The 21,212-nt window shown below is 41.1% G+C and overlaps 1 protein-coding gene across 5 annotated transcripts in view; it reads right to left on the bottom strand.

Annotated features, from left to right (window-relative positions):
• LOC125303991 (transcription factor SOX-6-like) overlaps window positions 1–21,212 on the bottom strand; it is a 75,667-nt gene that overhangs the window by 8,130 nt on the left and 46,325 nt on the right. For all 5 annotated transcript variants that reach the window (XM_048258031.1, XM_048258028.1, XM_048258027.1 and 2 more), the window contains 7 exons: window positions 18,213–18,385; window positions 17,340–17,408; window positions 12,777–12,897; window positions 11,221–11,300; window positions 5,334–5,489; window positions 3,394–3,568; window positions 2,458–2,636 (listed from right to left, as the gene is read on the bottom strand). In XM_048258031.1, the coding sequence (XP_048113988.1) occupies window positions 2,458–2,636; window positions 3,394–3,568; window positions 5,334–5,489; window positions 11,221–11,300; window positions 12,777–12,897; window positions 17,340–17,408; window positions 18,213–18,385 (953 nt within the window). The remainder of the gene's footprint in view (window positions 1–2,457; window positions 2,637–3,393; window positions 3,569–5,333; window positions 5,490–11,220; window positions 11,301–12,776; window positions 12,898–17,339; window positions 17,409–18,212; window positions 18,386–21,212) is intronic.

Below are 21,212 nucleotides of genomic sequence, written 5' to 3'. Positions count from 1 at the left end.
TTTTTAACGGCATGAATAATAAACATCATATGCTATAAAAATATATCAATAAAATAGCTTTACTGAGCGTGTGGACAGAGTATTTGGTTCCATCTGCAGTATTCCATTTCTAAAGCCCTGATGACGATCACCTCCTCTAACACAAGGCTCCCTCTTACGCCTGACTCATCAACTGCCATGGCTCATAAACACCACAGTCAGCCCTCTCGTTAGCATCCACGCTCCAAAAACAGCTTTCCACCCTCTGTGAAGACAATGAGCAGGGCCTTTCCTTACATGTCTGAGTGCTCACAAGCAAGAGCAGGCCAACAAAGGCACTAAGAACTATTACGCCCATGAACCCATCAGTGCTGAATGTTACCTACTTTGTTACCTACTTTTTAGGTTTAGGACTCTAAAGTTTCCCATTATGACCACATAGATGTTTCGTATCCTTGATCTTCACATTGACTGACAGAATCTGGCATCATAAAACCTGGCAGATGCATAAAGAAGATCCTAACCTTTTCTGACTGAAAAGGGATCAAACATGACTGGGCTCATAGCATTGTCACGTGTGCGGGGAAATATATGAGGGAAGATATTTTAAAAGCTTGTATCTAAATCACAACATAACATCACAAACAGGCCCCGGGCCAAGAGGCCACCAGAGCTCAAACACACGGAGGCTCCACCGAGGCTATTCCTGGGCCTCTGTGGCAGATGGCAACACTGGGTGTTCTGAAATGGGCCGTCAGGGTAAAGTGATACCCCACAATACCGCGGGCTGGCTAAGAGAGTGCCGGCAGCATCTGTGCTTGGGGGATCTGACGACACAAGCAGGGCCAGGCGGCCACAGCGCGCCAGCATCCCCACTGCAGCCAGAACACAGCCCAAGCTGGTAATTTACTAGACAGCAGCAGGAAAAGGAGCAGAAAATTGCTTCCAGGGGCCTCCGTCAAGCTCGGTGAAGGACCAATCCTGCTGTAACACACACACACACACACACACACACACACACACACACACAGAGAGAGACACAGACACACACACTCACATGGGAGGGTTGCATTGTGGAAGAGTAAAGAGGATGAGGTGTGGAAGAGTTAAAGAAAATCAAATAAATTTAATAAACTGAATCTTTCCTTTTGATGAACAACAGAAAAGCATTAGAAAGCGACGGTACTTCCAAACGGAAATTCCAGCTATACACCAAGCTTATTGAAAAAAAAACTTACCATTTTTATTTCCTTTCCAACAAAACTTTACTTTAATACTGGCATACTGTGAATGTCTAGTCTTCTCTTAAACACTTCAACAAGACTTCAGGAAAATGTTTCATTCTGTGTGTCCTACATGTCTTCTTTCCGAGTGGGATTTGTTTGGAAATAAATGGCTATACAACTGTTTCTTGTATAGAAAGATCTTCTGAATACTTCAGAAGGCAAAGTGCCCTTTTCACACCCCAGTTGTGAGGCAATACTTAACAACTAGCAATAAACTAAACAGTTTGTTACATTCAGCAAAGAACAATTATCCTGGGAAATGAGTATTTTTATTAGAGACCTGGCACTGTAAACTAAATCAAGTCCATAGAGCTTGTACCATCATCATGAAAAGTTTATAACAATGTGGTTTCCTTCCCTAATGCTACATCAAGCTCCTACCTCAACCTGACATTTAAAGGTTATTTATATGCTCTTGTACAGACTGACCTAGTTAGATCCATTTAATGATCTACAGTATATGTATATCTAGTTTCATATCCCAGCTGCCAATATCATTTAAATTTAAAATGACACATGCATCATTGATGGCATTTTTCATACAAAGCTATTCATTCTCATCCCCACTAGTCTTCAACGCAGTGTATATAAGCAAAAGCACAGGTACTGAATTAAGTGCCAGGTCTGCAGAGATATGACAAGATGAACTAGTAGCTCATGTCACTGCAAATACATCGGCCTTGCTTACAGAACCCATATTTTATTTAGTAGGATTAAAAACCAATAGTATGATGCCTGTATTCCAGCAACAGTTGAATATGTAGGAATATGTAACCCTTTTTTATTATTATTATTATTATTATTATTATTGTAACAATGGTTTCCTTTTCATTGTGCATAAAATATTTTCATTTTAATGTGCATGAAATATAAAATGCCATTATTAATGCAATACTGCCACCATGTTAGATTCAAACACGATGGGTTCTTATCAATCCAATCTATAACGTTATAAAATAAATTGCTTTTTAATGATGTGTAGAGAGCATACTTCGCTCTGATAATAATATGTTCATCATTGTTTAAGTAGACATCATAAGAAGAGTTCATTAACACACTGACATAGTACTTTATCATTCCCATCCAGACCTCTTGCATCTAGAACTTGTATGAAGTTCCACTATTTTTGAGATGTTACTAAGAGAGCAAGTAGCAGGCCACACGTCTGCATGTGTATGCTAGTGTGTGTTACCTGGCTGCCATTATGGAGGTTCATGCCGCTGAGGCTGGAGAGTTTGGCGTCCAGGCTGTGCTGCTGCTGGAGCTGCTCCCTCTGCATCCTCTCCCTCATCTTCCTCGCCTCCTGGATCGCCTTCATCACTGCGTCCTGGTCCCCGAACAGCGCTGTCGAGTTCAGACTGGACAGGATGTCTGACCACATGCACATCCCAGTCAAACAAATAAGGTTGAGTGATAACTTCACCATGTTGAGGCCTGCCCCACCATTAGCATGTTTCGGCTTGTTCCAAGATATACGAGTACTGGTATATACTGGTCTAGTGTACTGGTGCAGTATCAATGAGTGTTTGATGGGACAGTTTGATGCATAACACACGTTACAAAACTGTGTTAAGAACCAGCTTTACCAGTGCTTGAAAACTAGAGCGTGATGCTACATGTGTGATTAAAGACACACAAACACACCCAGACGGCAAGCTTGCTGCAGTTGCTTGGCTTATCCAATTAGTAGATAAAAGCAATAGACTGCAAGCTTGGGTGGTCATAAAAAAACACACAAAATAGAAAAAAACAACAGAATGAAACATAACGAGAAACTCTGAGAGAGCAAAGTGAGAGGAAAACCACAAAGCCCGTGAAAATGCCTTTCACCTAATGAGAGGCTTCAGAATGGCCTTAATAACAGATAGCAGGCACGAAGTCAAGAAGAAGTGGAGACAAACAATGACACACGGAAGCTCGTAAAAAATAAATAACATTCTCTCATCGCAACTACTCTTATTCATGAGGCTTTCATTGGCTTAAACACAGGGCTTTAACTTAATATTACCTTTAAGTACAGCCACACACGCTATAATGTCTGCATGTGTAGTCAGGGAGACTGTGTTTTTCAACCAAGTTTCAATTAAATGTTTTTATCATTTCACACACTGTTGTGTACTTAACCTACCGAGTGAGGATGCACGGCTCATGTTGGGGATTGGGCTGGGGAGGCCACCCTTGCCCAGGCTGTTTGGACTTGTTTTATTGCCGGGGTAGAGGCTGTGGGAGGGGGACGTGGGGGAGCGCATGGCCTCCATGCTCTTCGGTCGAGCGGAGAGGTTCAGAGGCTGAGTGCCCTCGTCCTGGAGCACACACAGACAGAGAAAAGACTTGCATCAGTTCAGTTTACAGCTGCTGACCAAGGGTCAGTCTCTACGGAGGTTCATGCGGGCAGAGGCTGAACAAATGCACTGGAGAGCAGCTCTGAGAGCAGCAGAGACATTAATACATGAATGAGGAGATCACACTTCATTGCGACTGAAAAAGAGAGATGCCTGCTGTAGACACAGACACTCTTCAGATAATCTTCAGTCATTCAAAAGCAGCCCCTCACTCCAATTTTGTTCTTCCAACGGAAGTAAAACATACATTTGTGATCATAAATATTCTACTTTATTTAATGCCACTTTAATTTGAAAGTCAAAATTGTGACTTGAAAAGATACAATTGCAACATAATGAGTAATTTGTGATATGTGATATCAACAATCAGTTGTGAGATGCTACTGTGTGTGAAAAAATGTTGACTGTGGTGTTCACTGTTTTCTAATGTGAGATTCTAAGTTACCTTCTGCTACTGTCCAAAATGTGTTTTTCTGTCTTTGAACAAAAACGTCTTTAGATCAGTGTCTATGGTAATTACCGTTTGTCATTCAATAAAACTCAAAGTGGACATCTAAGACCTCAACTCTCTCATTATCCCTGGGATTTCTGTTTGGAGGCAGCCAATGGTGCATCCCTGCACTTAATCAGTGGTTCATGACCATATCACATTACCGCCAGGGCTTTATTAGAGAGGAATCCCAGGAACATGGAAGTGGTAGCTGGAAGATGATCATCCATTTCAAAACAGCTCCTCAACCTGGCCTGCGCTGAGTCCTGACTGGGGCCTGTTGTTTGAGTGTGCAGTAGTTTGGGGCAGGGGTGGGGAGGCTAACTAGCATGGATCTAATTTGGTTGGAGCCATGAGGCCCCGAGGAGACAGCCTGATGTGAGGGAGACGTGGGTGAGAGCATGGGGCTCGGAGCCAGGAGAGAAAGAGAGAGAGAGAGAAAGAGAGAGAGGGAGGGCGGATGGGTGGGAGGGTCCCTCAGCAACTACTGTTTAATGACATGACTTATGTCCCTGCTCCATTGCGATTCTAACTTAAAAGATTCCAAATGGACACATGGCTCTGATTAGACGAGGGGATGCAGCCTGGGTGATACAGGCCCCCGGGTCAAGCGCTTCCACAGCACACTGGAGTGGGAATGTCACTGGATCGCGCTTGTCTCACTGACGATGGAAGGCATGAAGGAAACCTCAAATTTTTATGAGTCTGTTTTCATTATAGTGTGTGTATCTTGCAGTCAGATGGATAGGACAAGGCAAGCAGAAAAGGGGTAACAGAGACTGACCGACTAACTGGTTTCTAAAATGCTGGTTTAAAAATCAGGACGTCCAGACTGAAAAGACTAAAAGGATTTAACATGTATGATAATGCTGTATGCTTCATCTTTGCTATATCAAAAAACTTTCAGAAAAAAGTCTTGCCACTCAGCAGTCATCTTGGTAACACCTCTGGGCAATTATTTAATACTAACAAGGTCAGACTCCTATTCAAATGAATGAGGAGACACCTATAATTCCAAATAAGAATGTCACATATACATTAAAAGTACATTGGGTGAGTCATTGTTTAAATCTGAACTGAACAATGTTACTACGTACGTACGTACTACTCATTAGCTACTACATTCTTTGTCAGTGTAAAAGCGTGTCTTTTGACATGCTAGAATATATCTGCCTCAATGTGTGAGTATGAGGAGGAGAAAGATGCAGACACAGAGAGAAAGGGATGTGCTGGTACCTTCATGTGTGTTTGAGGGCTGGAGGTCCTCTTCTCACTCTTGAGGCCTGTGGGGGAGAGAGACCCTGAGGTGTTGGCCACTGTGGGCTGAGGGAGAGTGGACATCTTGGCGCCAGGAGAGATCTGCATGCTGGCCAACTGGGCGGCATACAACTGCTGCAAAGGAGACACAAGAAAAGAGAAGAGAAGTTCATTCACTCCACTGAATTTCTCTTTCCACATCTCTCCTTTTCAACTTATTTCTTTGTGACTATTTCTGACAGTTTTTTCGCTTAAGTCAGGAGGGGGGGTCTCATAGAGAACCCATTGCGGGTCTTGAAATACGTATCAAGAGCGCAGGCACAGTAGAGACCACAGAGACATGGCAGGCAGACAACATGGTGTCTGCGCTTTCTGATCCTCCCGTCTGCTGCGCCGGCCAGCCGTCCATCTTCCCTGTCCCGTCCCCGGCAGCAGCAGCAGCCGCCCCACCACAGAGAGATCCGCTTTCTTTAATCGGCAAAACTGGCCAGGTCCACTGAGACGTACGGAGGCCCACCACAGCGCTGCCAAAGCACTGTCATCTTGTCACAAGTTGTCACTTGTATGTGTGTGTGTGTGTGTGTGTGAGAGAGTGTGTGTGTGTGTGTGAGTGTGTGTGTGTGTGTGTGTGTGTGTGTGTGTGTGTGTGTGTGTGTGTGTGTGTGTGTGTGTGTGTGTGTGTGTGTGTGTGTGTGTGTGTGTGTGTGTGAAAGAGACAGAGGAAGAGATACAAAGAGTGTGTGTGCGTACGAGAAAGAGAAAGAGTGTCAGAGAAAGGGAAATACAGTACATAGTCTTGGCCAGCATGTTCTGTAGATGTTATGAAGAGAATAAAAGCACTCTGATGTGCTTCTTTGCCCTGGAGGGGAACCCAGAGCCTGTCTGTGAAAATGAGCTTCCAAACAGAAATATGGGTGGGATGTGTAAGGAGGTATTAAAGTTCAACTGTGCTCCCTGTGTTCCCAATATGCACACACACACACACACACACACACACACACACACACACACACACACACACACACACACACACACACACATTACACACACACACACACATAAACATACACACATAAACTCTCTCTCTCTCACACACACACACACACACACGCGCAGAGAAACGCAAACATGATGCATATTTTATTTGTGTCAGAAAATCCTTATGAGTTTCATGTGAATACTACAAGATCTTAAAATATATCAGCATTTCAGTTAACACAGAGAACCTGACCTACCCTATAACCCAATCTGTATCAAACACAGTAAAATGCAAGACATACTGATACTATAAGCTATGCACTGACACGGTCCAATTATACCACATTTTTTTCAGGAATGTAAATGAACAGTTTCACACTATTGAGCATTCTATGTTTAATATATAACATCTTTATTTTTTTCTATAAATTTGATTAAATAAAATTGTATTAAAGGAACCGTATGTAAGAAATGTATTTCAATTAATCATAAAATGGCCCTAATATGTCACTAGACATTAAGAAATCATGTTCATTTCAAATACTTATATCACTGACAACAGTAGTTCGGCCAGGATATTGTCATTTAAAAAGTGAAGTTGCAGCCCTCAACTGATGTTGATGTTGTGTTTTGTCATGTCATTCTGTGTTTTGGCCTGATGCGCCACCCTCCACCTATCTACTAATCACGAAGTAAGTAGTGTTTCGGCATCCGGATTGGCAACCTCGAGTCAGGGGGGAGGGGGAGGAGGAGGTGATACACCTCTCTACAGTAATTTGAAAGTGATTGCAGTACCAGTTTTGGCCACAATCTTACATATGGTTCCTTTAATATAGAACCAAAACCATTTAAATTATGTCAAGGCGCTTTACAAAGCTCAAACCTTGAACCCCTACAATGCAATTGGTTTCTCCACTGCCCCATGTAAAGAAGAACAAATCCATTCAACCACATCACCAAAAAGAGTCAATTGATCTATTGATAAAGGCTGTGGTGGCTCACAGCAGCCCCAATACTGGTCACCCTAGATGGTGAAGTTTTAAGAGTCTATTGAGACCTCCAGTGAGACATCAGCTGCGCTGCCCAGCCTGATGAAGCCTTTTGACATAAAGGATTTTAGGCTTTATAGCCAGAAATGGGAAGCACTGTCAGTTCAGTCACACCCTTGTTTAGAACCAATCCCCATCATCCCTACTACCACCTACATAGCTAATTGTGTAAGAAAGGGAGTGTATGCTACTAGAATCTTTTTGTCTGTAAAGCCACTGCTGTTCTGAGAACAATCCTACATCATAATGAGACTCTGCATGGAACAATACAATAGTTAATCCAGTAGTCATTGATTAATTCATCTTAAAAGCCAGCAAACATATAACCAAATGTTGTTTTTCTCTCTGTCTTCCTTCTCTTTCTCTGTCTTAGTCTAGCTTTATTAAGCTCTGATATAACCCTATTTCAAGATGGAACAGATGTTATCAGAGTAAAGTGTTTATGTGTATGTGCTGCCGTTTTTCTACAGTATTTATGTTAGTGTGTCTATGGACGGAATGTTCTTGGACAAACAGCCTTAAGTCTGCTCTTTTTAGGCATCTAAAGTCTTTCACCTCCTTCGTGAACCAGCACTTATGGAGTGTATGGGACACTGGGCTCCTTTAAAGGCTCCTATGAACACACACCATCTATTAATGAGAAAACACACCAACTAATGCACTAGAGTATGTGGTATTTCATATAGTGGACTTCATGCCCTAAAACTCTCTCTCTCTCTCTTCATTTCTTTCTTTCTCTCTCTCTCTCTCTCTCTCTCGTTCAAACTTTATCTCTTGGTATCTCTCATACAAAGTAATACACACACAAACAGGGATGGGCAGTATTTCTAATACATGTATTTAAAATACGTATTTCAAATACAAAATACTATTTTCTAATTTGTATTTTATTGAGATGATGAAAATGCCTTCGTATTTTGAATTAAAATACTTCAGTGTTGTATATTTCTTCAAAATAATAATAAAACACTGTGATGGCATGCATCTACTGTAACTATCTATAAAGCACAACATCTCTGTCTCTGTCAGTCTGTGGCACCCTCACATGGTCAAGCTCATTTGCTCCAGTAGAGCAATTATTTTCCTTTACTGGACTGATTAACAGGCGTCGTCTGAATGCAACACTGTTTTGAGAAGTTACTGTAGTTGTGCTTAAAGGCATCAACACGACTAGCTAAGATTACACACACTCCTTTGCTCACACAAGGACAGCACAAGGACTTGAGTTCACAAAACTTGAGTTTGCTATTTTCCTTTCTTTTTTCTGTTTTACAGTTTTTTTCTAGACTTTAAATTTGTCTATGTTCTCTGACCTGTGAAATATTTCAGTGCTATGGTAACTTGACAAGATACCTCAAACAAGGACATTTCCAATTTTGCACATTTTAAATAAGAAATGATAATATCATTATTATTGGCTTCTAATTGGCTTAACTGATTGGATGGTATTAATGTGACAACCTGATTTTTTTATTTTTTATTTTACTTTTTTGTATTTACATTGATAGAGGTTGTGCACACACCAGTTTCAGGTGTACATGTATACAAAATTATTGAACTGTGATGAAACCATAAGTGTGGTTGTGATGGTGTTAAATAACTTAAAATGCTACCTAGTTTAAATTTCTAAATAAGCCATCCATTTGGATTGTTTGTCTTTGAGTTATTGTCACTGATTCATAGTGGCCAATCTATTACACCAACTGGCTGGGAAGTGCAACAGTTGTGTAGTCGGTACATCTCCAAACTCAAAAACAGCAGACTAACAGCAGAGACTTTCTAATGAAGAGACACAGCACTCAAAAAATCCTCTATAGAAATGCATGGGGTTAGTTCGTAACGCCAATATGGCAGTTGTCTACACATATCCCACCCCTTCCGCAGCAAAACGTCGACATGTGAATACATTGAGCCAATCATGTGGTGTGTTGTGAAGACATTGTGCCAATCATGTGAAGCCTTGCGCACGCACATTTCTGCCGAAATAGACGCCCGATAAGTTCCCAAAAAGTGTGGCAATATGGCCGCCGATTGGAGGGACTTGCCTAAAAGGACTTTGCTAACAGTCAATAAAAGTGGACTGTCAGAGCAGCACAAAATACTAAAAGCCATGCCGAGTGTCCTGCTCACTCTTTCCATTACATTTGGTGCCTCTGCCTAGCCACTTCATAAATGTGTTAGAATTACTTCTGTACTTTAAAGAACATTTCGAGCGATCACATAGCCTACGTTCAATGTTGCAATATTATCAGAAGGCCCTACTGTATGTGCAATTCGCTTTTGAGCAGGGTCTTACAAGAACATTTCAAAATGAATGGAAAGACACAGTGATGATGAAATTTTGCACTCAGCTGTAGCCTAGGCCTGCTAGTGGTGAGTCTGTTATAGTCTATTTACTTTTATTGTAGCCTATGCACCTATTCTATTAAACGCTGTGTGATAGTCTATTACAGTAAACACTATAGGCTATGACCGCTATGTTCTTGCACTATTTTCCACCATGATCATATTGTTTCAGTTATCCAAAAGGCTCGAAGGATGCTCTTTATTATGGCAATTTTGAAAAAATAACTAATAAAAGTGAGGGGAGGTGCCCCCCACCCCATCCCCACCTGTTGCTCTCTGGCGCCGACCCTGACAGAGGTTTATATTGGGGTATAACATTAGGAGTCAGCATATCTAATCTGTTGACCGATTATGGAAGGAGTCTTTCAGATGTTTTTCCAGGTAGTGCACAAGTGAAGGGATAGACGAAAAAGGCTTTTAGGAAGAAGTATTTTGTAGTATTTTGAAAATACAAAAATACAGTATTTTATTTTGATACATTTTTTTGGCTGCTGTATTTTGTATCTTATTTTGATACATTTATAAGGTAGGTATTTAGTATTTTATTTGGAAATACATTTGGATGTATTTCTGCCCATCTCTGCACACAAACACAATGGACCTCTTTAATAAATCAGTGGTTGTAATGATGAATTTGACACATTAGGGGTGTGGTGACACTCTTGATGGATTTACAGCATTGTCCTTTGTTTCACACCCAGCACAGATTCAGGAGTGAGCCCTAAATGCCTTCCTGACATGGGGCTTGGCTGATCATGCCTCTACTACAAGACCTGACAGGTGAAACTGGGTTAAACCAGAATATAATTAGGCTGAAAAAAGACACTTAACTCACTTAACCATTCAAGTAAGGAATTGCAGCCTTTTTTTTTCTTAAAGCTTACTATGAGCTAACTTTTCTAACTTTCATTTTTTTCAGCATATGAACATGAACAATGTGTAACTCCTGTAATAATAAAATAACACTAAACTCACTTCAGGCTCAGGCAAGGCAAGACAAATTGTAAACTGTATCGTCCACATAATACTGCATCTATCTTGGTAATGTTCTCAATTAGGTAAGTTTACATTTCTGTAGTAACCACCAAACAATGTAATCTCCTCCTCCACACTGGTGTGTCTCTGCCAGACAACAGAGGATTAGATCCATGAGTGATAGATCTACTGAATTGCAGAGCTAGCAACAAAGCACACTGTGAGAAGCTTCTGATGTGAAACACAATTTGACCTTAAATAGCATGCTCACAATCATATCCAAATGACTTTTAAATACATTGTATGTACACAGCATTTCAACTAGGAGTTTCAAAAGTCATTCATTATAATGTTGACAAAAACAGAAAACGTCTGTTACAACTATAAAATATAACTGAACTGGCTACATCTTATTCACTGTTCCTTGTTAGCATTTGACAGGCTTGCTGATTGTCCTTGTTAGCGTTAGCTGTAAGGCGTGAGGGGTGCGTTAGCTGTAATGCATGAGGGGTGCATACCTGCAGCTGTAATGGGCTCAGGCCTGACGCAGCAGCAGCTGCCATGGTGGATGGAATGAACTGCATGGGGTAGTTATCACCTGTCAGGAGAGAGAGAGGGCCACAGAATGAAGTGCTGTGCAGGCAACAATCCATCCCCTCATAATTCCCATCAGCCTATTCTTGTACAGCACAAACCTGTCTCTGTCAGTCAGTCATGTTCAGTGGCACATGTTGTGCAAAGAAGAGGGAGAAATTGTGACATTTGTAGTTGTCTTGAAATAGAGGAATCCATATTTCTAACAAATGTTTGATTTGAAAGTGCTGCATTTGAAAGTCCTTATTTTAAAAGCACAATGCAATATTTAAAATGAGTAAGTAGTAGGTGGTATGAGCGGAAAGATATTTTAGTATTCTCCTGGGCTTTGTAATCAGCTAAGATTTCAGTATGAGTGAGAAGTATCAACACATTCATAGAAGAACTCGCTCTCCTATTCACATCCTTTTCACTCATAGGCTCACACATATACACATGAATGCATTCTCTCCAATCAATCCTTCCCTGCAAAAAACATTTGTTGTAAAAAGTCTTAGCATACCAGGAGTAAACCTCATCATTAGCACATTGTCCCAGAGGCATCTCCTATTGGGCCTGTGTCTCTGTGGGCAGGAATGCGCGCAGGAATGGAATGTAACATGGAGGAAGAGCAGGTGGTGCTTCAGCTTTTACTCTGACAGAGCCACTGCCTCAGCAAGCACTGCTGTAGGCTTACATGTCCCATGCCATAGGCTAACGTAGTTTCTAAGATGGATAGTTCTGGTCTTTTGATTATGATTGGCTGAATCGCTTTCAAAGTCATTGTAAAACACTCTCGATGGCCTACATTACTGCCACAATAATACAAAATGCTCTATATTACTACCACAAATCTGCACTGTGTCTCTGCATTGCTTTGCAACCATGCCACTAAAAGAAATATCTTTATTCATTATATCATCATTATAAATCATTATTCTTTTTGTCGTGTCCTTACGTGAACCTACGGCCTCTTGAAGCTTAGATATTCTACTCTTCAGGAGATGTTTACACTGAAGGATTGGTTACAAACATACTGAAGGCACAAACAAGAGCAAAGTACAGAATGCATGTAGGCATGTAGGCTGGGGGGCAGCCGTGGCCTGCTGGTTAGCGCTTCGGACTTGTAACCGGAGGGTTGCCGGTTCGAACCCCGACCAGTAGGCACGGCTGAAGTGCCTTGAGCAAAGCACCTAACCCCTCACTGCTCGCCAAGCGCCGCTGTTGTTGCAGGCAGCTCACTGCGCTGGGATTAGTGTGTGCTTCACCTCACTGTGTGTTCACTGTGTGCTGAGTATGTTTCACTAATTCACGGATTGAGATAAATGCAGAGACCAAATTTCCCTCACAGGATCAAAAGAGCATATATACTTATACTTATACTTATACTTAGGCTTTCTTGAATTTCCCCTGGGGATCACTTGAATTTCCCCTGGGGATCAATAAATTATCTATCTATCTATCTATCTATCTATCTATCTATTTAGGAGGTGAATGGTACCTGGCTTGTAGGACAGCCCTGGGGGGAAGAGGAAGCTCTGCTGGGCAGCTGCGGCCGCAGCCAGGGAACGCTGGTCGTGGGGGAAGAGGGGGATCATCAGAGGAGTCATGTGACCCTGGACCTGTGGTCAGACAGATAGACCCGCAAGAGGTTAAAAACATGACCTTTCACAAATGACACTGTAAAATATTCATCTGGTTTACTTTAAACAGCTCCACTCAGTCCCTTACGGTTGCTATTGTGTATAGCATCAGCACCACAGTGGCCATATCTATAATATTTATAATATATTTCTATAAACCAGCCAAATGTGGAAAAGGTATCTGAGTTGGCTTTGTTGCCGCTAATTAGCCTAAGCTTTACTTTACAACATTACATTGATAGGAAAGATGAGAAATAATGCTGAGAGCAGCAGAAAATAAGTTGGACGTAGGCAATGATGAAATGAAATGAGCTGTGGGTAGCACAAGCAAAAATCTGCAAGCTCTTGGGGAACAGTGGGGAGGCCTCAGAGACTCAGAAATAGCTATTTAAATGGTTCAAATGTAAAGCTATCAGGTTTGTATTGAATGCTTATCAAAGTCTTGGGGCTCTGGGGATTTTCCTCTTTGTGTACAAAGTACTGCTAATTGGTGTACACAATTTCAGTCTCTCTACAATCTACAATTTACCAGCTCCTCAGAGGATTTGCTGTGAGGATGTGAGCACTATAACTAAAAGATTGTGAGAAACACAGTTAATACAGTTAAAAAATATAAAAGACTTCAAAGCAGATCATGCTCAAATCAAGGCGGGCAGATTTAATTTTCTCCAGGCGATATTGTAGAAATCTTCAAACTTACTGAAAACCTTGAAAAAGAGATGTGTATTAATGAAATTGACCAGTGGAAAAAGTCTCAAAAACTAAACTTAGTTCCTGATTCAGACAAAAAGAAGCGTTCCACTGGCATGTTACCACGGTAGCCAGACTGACGGAATGAACAGAGGAAAAGGAGCAGCATCACAGCACCGTGTGGAAAAATGGGGGAAAAGTACAAACGGCTCCATTCATTGTTGCTCCTCGGGGGAACTGAAGCTGTGTGTGTGTGTGTATGTGTGTGTGTGTGTGTGTGTGTGTGTGTGTGTGTGTGTGTGTGTGTGTGTGTGTGTGTTGCACAGGGGCTCCTCTTCCAGTGCGCAGACGGATGAATAGGCCTGGGCCTTTCCAGCCCTAAGAAAACATGGGCCTCCTCTTAAACTACACACACACACACACACCGTTAACTTTGGAGCTGCCCCCTCCCTTCTATTTGTATGACTATGTGTTTGGATGATGTGTGCTATATGTGTGTATTTATGAATGGGAATGAACTGTGTGTGCGTGTCTGTGTGTGTGTGTCTTGAGGGTAACCATATACCATGTATAGAGCAAGATTCAATTTCAGAGCACAAGACAATGATGTACAAGTAAGTGCAGTTCTTAGTTCAGAATCCCTAACACCCTGCAACAATCATCAATAAAGGTCATCAATGAACCTCAGTAAACTTTTAATCAATAAACCTGAGATTAGCCCAGCTGACTATAATGAGTAAATAAAACTATACAGATCTTCAATGCCAAAACCTCTTCCATGGTGTCTATGATTCCACGAGCTTCATTCTACCCTGCATGTGGACTCATAGAGTCAAGGAGAACAGAATGTTGACTCTCCAGTACATTGAATCAACATGGCACAGGACTGCTGCAGCTCAAGACCAAAAACATGAAACAGTGAATGTTCCTACAGTCAGGCCGCCACCAGAAGGCCTACAGCCTGCAGCAACACCAATAGGCAATGCTGGAAAACAAACAACCTTTGAAAAAGGCTAGATTCTATACGGTGTGCTTTTTAGTTCTGGCCAAAGAATAACAATTGCAATCCCTCCTCATGCAAGGATGTGGGGAGGCATGGAGGGAGAGGAGACCACAAACGTGCGTCGAGCCTTAGGCATGGCTCCAGTGATGTGGTGTCTGCTAGGCTGGGGGAGTACTGTAGGTGCACATATGAAAGGCATTAAGCTGTTGTTAAAACAAAGACACCAGCCTATCAGCCACTGAGAAGCACAGAGGAAAACTAGGGCCTCAGGCAAACCTTATTTCCTTCAGTGTGTATGAGCAAGACAAATATAAAGAGATATGGGACTTTAAAAATGCAGTGTCAGAATCATAGTATGGATGTCTTGTAAACCAGCATGAACCACTAAGATGAGCACCAGGGGGAAAATATCAAACTGCTAGTGCTCATTTTCTTGGGGTGTAAAGATTTACCAATATGGCTTACCAATATTGGAAACTGATTTGAATGTTAAAGTTGAATGGATACTTTCAACTGGTAGATATCCCAATTTTAAAATTACAAATCAGGTGCTGCTAAGCAAAGCGGCAGCGGAGGACCTAACATTATAAATCATGTTACTTTCAAAAAGATATAAACCAACTCTCATTTGCTACATCTGCACTGCGTCTGGTATAACCTTCTTCAACTAGGGTAAGTAGTGTTACTGTTAACTACAATGGTATAGCAAACTGGTTGATAAACACAAGCATGGATTCACAATGTGTGTGTAAAATAAACGTGTTTATTGCAGTCTGATGGATGAAGTCATATCGTCCAGTGCCTCAGGCAAACTTAATTTCTTTGAGTGTGTATGATGAGCAAGAGAAATGATTCAGAATCTGTGTCCATTGACTTTTTTGTGTAACTTGATGTGCATTAATGGGAGTAAGGAGGTGCATACTGTAGTTACGGTGATGATACATGGGGCAACTTTTTGAGCAATGTTGCTAGGCAACTACACAACCGGTTCCATATGTTCTGATTGGATGAAAATTTCCCTACTGATGATTAAAGAACTCCAGAAAATGCATTGTCCAATATCAATGGGAATGTGCCACACCAATAATACTTAGGAACATTGCCCAGCAAAGTTGTAAAAGTTGTCTTGCGCATCATCGGCTTTAAGGATTTACACTCCTCCGTGCACATTTGCGCACGTTGAAGACGTACGTCATTTCCGCATTGAGACGTGCCACGTGCGCGGGACACAGACACAGGACTATACCAGGGCCCACTTCCCCGAAAGCATCTTAAGCCTAAGAGCGTCGTAAAGTCCCTCTTACGAACGTCTTAAGATTTGCCGACTGTTTCCCGAAACCATCGTAGCTTAAGAGCATCGCGGGAAAACACTCGTAGATCACGAGTGCTCCAGAGTACTAGTTTACCGGCTAAGAGCGTCTTAACAGTACTTCTCACTGAGGTCACCAACAGGACATACAGAGGAATTACAACTTAGAATACATAATCCAATTTACGTTCCCATTCTTTATTGTGTTTACCTGTGATGAATCAGATTTTAGCGTGCAAAATAGCCTACATTTAATGGTCATAATAATGTGATGAAAAGCGGACAAAAATGCAATCAAGTTATGAAACGAGACGTTGCCAGAATAGTTTGACATTATCTTTGCTAAGTGAATATTTTATTAGGCCTATGAGGTAAAAAGCAGAGAAAGCAACATGTGGTTTAGTCTGTAGCCTACTGCATCAAAATTTAAGCCTACACATTTCCTCTCTTTCTTCTTTCTTATCTTCAAACGTATTCTTAAGTGGCACCGCGAAAAATTATTGCATGGTGCAACAATCTAATCTTAAAATAATTACAATTATTTATGTCTCTGTGTGGTATATAACCTACTTGGGATGCTTACATGCAGATGTCAAAGTGTTTCTATTTTCGTATTGATGTGAATTAATGTGTAGATCCGAAGTTTAAATGGTAGGCCTATAGCTGTGACGTGCAGTCACCTGACATCACTGTCAAATCAGAGGATATTTCAGAACTATTAACGTGGACAGCTCCCCTTAAGAGCATCTTAAGAGCAGTGCATGCACGTTCACGCTACGAGCATGTTCGGGAAACAGTCGGAAAAACCAAACGAACGATCGTAAGATGAATCGTAGGAAACCCTCTTAAGAGCGTGTCTCCGTCGTTATCGGGGAAGTGGGCCCAGGCCTATTAGATTAAACATCCCATGAGGCATGCACATATGCATGTGATTTTTGAATGTCAATGAATTGATTCAGTTCAATCAAAACAACAGAACTGCAATTTTACTGATATTACCTGAAATTAAACAAGATGACTTATTAATGTTTTCAAAAACGGATTTAATTAATTTAATGAATGGTAATTACGTTGGTTCATATTGCGGTTACAATTGCAATAATTGTGCAGCCCTAGTTGGATGGTTGTCAAAGAACACGACAGAATCTGCCAAGTAATGAGCTGGTAATATGAATCTATGATGGTCCCATACCAAGATCAGAAATACTGCACTGCAAAAAAAATATTACTGTAACTCCTTGATGCCGCACTTATGTTGCTTTTGATGTTGATTGTATGATGCTCCAGGTGTTTGAACCATACAAAGCAGGAAAATTAGCTACAGAAAATGCCACCTCATTGCATCAAGTCAAGAGTTACAGTCAGCGCCATTGGATTTCCGTCTATAAAAAATGTAGGGACTGAGATAAGCCAACATACCTGAATCTGCTGTTGGAGGACATTGATCTTGTGCTGCTGCTGCAGGAGCTGTTGCTGTTGTCTTGTAATCTGGCAAAGAAGCAAAAAACAAAGAATATAAGCTTTCCACCAAAGGTCTTTGTGTTGGGGGAATCAGAAGCTTTGACAGAGGAAATAGTCGACCAGAAATTGCTAAAAAATATTACGGATAAAAACTTAAACAAAACCTACTGTTCATGTATATGACCACAATGTGCTAGTGCAAGTGGCAATCATTATGAGAGAGTAGACAAGGTAGAGTTGAAAGAAAAAAACAACACATTTTGAAACAGGATCAAAGCCTGTTCATAAACTGAAAAATGATAGTAAAACTTCCAAATGCACAGTTTATCTAGTGAAAGAGCTGGCATGTTTACAAGAGAGCTGATTGGCACCATAATGCCACAGGGTGGGACTTGGACGCCTGTAGAGAGGCTGTCAGAAGATGATTTTTCACACCCTCAAGCCTAGACTTCATCACCATCAATGTATGAGGACTTCAGGACTTCTTTTCAGATCTGTCATCTTAATGTTTCACCACAGAGACGTGTTCACTCCCTGATTCTTCCTGTGTGCAGACGTGCTACGATTGTTTTGGTTTGGCCCTTCCCTGACTGACAGCAACAACACACATATGTATGCATCACCAGATGCCTTACGCCCTGCAGTTGTCCTGCTTATACAGTAGTCTGTGGCCCTCCCATTCTATTTGGTTCAGAATGCATCAACACACTGTGGCTGTTGTCAGCCTATACTGGGCTCTCCCTCTCTCTCTCTGCGGTCTAGTCTAAAGAGTGGATGTCTGGCCTCATGCTTCAGAGGTGGAGACAGTAGGTGGTGTGAGCTGAGCTTCACCTGCTCCTGCTGTTGGCGAGCCAGCTCCATCTGTTGCCGCTGCTTCTCCATTTGTGAGGCAGCCATCTTCTTTTGCTCATCATGGGCGGCCAGGAGCTGCTCCCGCAGACTGATGAGCTGAGTGATCATGGTAGAGAGCTGCTGCTCCTTCTCCTCCAGACTCTCTGGAGTACCTACCAGAGAGAGGACAGAGGGAGAAAGGAAGAAATAGCACAAGAACATTTTTTTCTTAATCACAGTGCACAGTTAGGTGTACCAGCTGAGGCAATGACAGTATATTTGTATGTTTTTGGTGAACCTTTTGGCAATTTTACAGACCCAATACAATGTAACTGCCATGGAATTATTACCACAAAATACTATCTTATCATTTTAGTTCTACATTTACAAGTAATTTGTCATTGTTATTAGAATTGTACCCAATAATTGGCCATGATACTACCCACTTATTACTAGTCTGTAAAGTGCTACAATTACAACATTCTTCAGATAGTAATGGTAAAAACAATGCTGTCTGAGACTTCAGGCTATTAGCATAACCACTAGGTCATTGGGTTTGACCAATAGTTGCACACTGTCTTTGTAGGCTACAGTTGAAGTAACCTAATTTTGACAATATGCAACAAGAAACTGATTATCAAGTATCTAGTTAGATTAGTTTTACAAGGTTTTGTAAATTATCAGTGCAGATGTTACCATACTGTAAATAAAGAAGGCGCTTTAAATGATTATAGTTCATTAAAGTAAATATTGCATGCACACACATGTGGTAGTCATAAGTGCATCCCTGAGTGGGCCATGTGCTAGTAATCAGCAGACTCAATGGTAATCCAAGAGTAGCACTGACTGTGAATATAACCAGTGTTACTGGTACAATCCCCCAGAGTTTTTGGTTTCGATGGTTTATGAAAAATTCCTTTTACTGACCTCATTCCAATTAGAGGAAATTAAATGCTATTAATTCATCATCACAGACAACATTTTTTTTTAATTAGCATAGGTACAGTATACCAAAACATCAGATATCAATGGATAACAAAAATGTTGCCAGTATTATCACATTTTTTATCAACCAACAGGCATTGTCTACTGAGCAAATTCTGTGAGCAAAGGACATGCTATGATTTCACAGGTATAGCAGCATGCACAGTCCCAGATGGTCCAGTGAAACTCCACATGATTCAGGGGAACTGGTGGCATTCGCTGTAATATATCCCTTGTCATATTCTTTTGAAACCTCTGAGAACAGCAATGCCACAGTGGAATGCCACTCAGCCCCCATTTTCTTCCCTCCAACAACCAACATCTCCCCCTTCAGGTCATCAAAACGGAGAGCAGAACTGACCAATGTCCATTCAGAAACATGCTGGGATTGTCACTTACACACCCTATGAGTTTGTTGTAATGTCCTATTTCAACAGTGATGTGAACTGACATCGCAAATGGCATCCATCCATTCCTGACAACAAAGGGACCCTAACTTGGGATTAGTTTAGCTTGGAACAATGCACTTTCTGTGTCTCTAACTGGAATTTGTTGTGCCAAGCTTGGGGTGTAATTGCCTATAATTGGTTTCTGGCTTTTGAGCTTTACATTTGATCTAATTAAAACGGATAACCAAGATCAAGACCTCTGGGTCTATATGGATAAACCTTTATTTACTCACAAAACTAGAATTTGTATTTTGCTCATTCACAGCAAAATGTAAAATCCAAATCACTGCACTACAGAAATATGCATGACGTTTTTGATGTGACACAAATCGAAGAGGCCAATTAAACAAAACTAATCTGGCAAATGGATACAAGAAAAGTAAAGGGCCTAATCCATATGATTTGCAATTATCAAAAAGTACTTATAGGGTGTTAGTTTGAGAAATGAGATTATTATAAAACAGATTTGAGATACAATATTGCTATGCAGTGTTTAACAGGCACACTTTTCAGTCTGTGTCTGCCTACTGACCTGCCTCTGTGTCTGTCTGTATCTGTTTTGAGCGTGTGTGGACTTTGGCAGTGTGGTGAATGGTGTGCATGTCTCAGACACTCTCCTTTGTAGAGACCCTGAGGCTATGTGGGCCACGCAGGGTGCTCCAACACCCACCTCACACCAACATGCACTACAATGGCCTGCTACTCTCAGCTCAGGCCCAAAAGCCCTTTTGCACTCATGGAGACATTCCTCTATCCTCTCTCTCTTTCATCCTGCTCTCTGCTCTTCTTCTCTCTTCTATCCCTCTATCCTCTCTCTTTCATCCTGCTCTCTGCTCTTCTTCTCTCTTCTATCCCTCTATCCTTTCTCTCTTTCATCCTGCTCTCTGCTCTTCTTCTCTCTTCTATCTCTACTGCTCTGTGCTGTAGTATGTCTTTGATGACATTTTCTTGTTTTTTGACTTGTTCAGTTTCAGGGTTTTGGCTACTTCATTTTTGTTTCTCATTGATATCCTCTCTTTTCACCACCATCTCCACCCTTCACAATTAATATATCTTTAAAGGACGAGTCAAAAAGGTGATTTATTTCAGGAGCAATTTTGTTAATTTAATTTAATTTAAATTAAATAACCTTTTTGAATCTCAAGCTGTGCTGCCAGCATTAGGTGTGGACATGCATCGTGTAGAGTTGATTTGAAAAGTTGGCAAAGGAAAACATTTCTTTAGCCCTGAATGACAAAGTTGTGAGTAAAGCATCTCTGGCTGAGTATCCTTGCTATGAAGAACCATTACTGAGAGTGACAATGGTGCAATAGAACAATAATGGTTAACAAACACATGCCTTCAAAAAAGAGGTATTTCTATATAAATATATATAGATGTAATTTGATAACAGCTATGATGAATTTCTAGCCAAGGCTAGGAAGCCTGGTACCACACTCATTTATCAAATTACATAGAAAAATAGAATATTGCTATTACACAATTCTCAAGTAGCTACATGTTGGTTATTATAATTGAAATAGCAACATTGGAACAGCAGCCTTAAATGCATGGCGTTCCTATATGA

This window comes from Alosa alosa, chromosome 11, assembly GCF_017589495.1.
Source record: "Alosa alosa isolate M-15738 ecotype Scorff River chromosome 11, AALO_Geno_1.1, whole genome shotgun sequence".
Classification (NCBI taxonomy): domain Eukaryota; kingdom Metazoa; phylum Chordata; class Actinopteri; order Clupeiformes; family Clupeidae; genus Alosa; species Alosa alosa.
The sequence above is the reverse complement of the archived record's forward strand: the minus strand, read 5'-3'. Positions and strand labels throughout refer to the sequence as shown.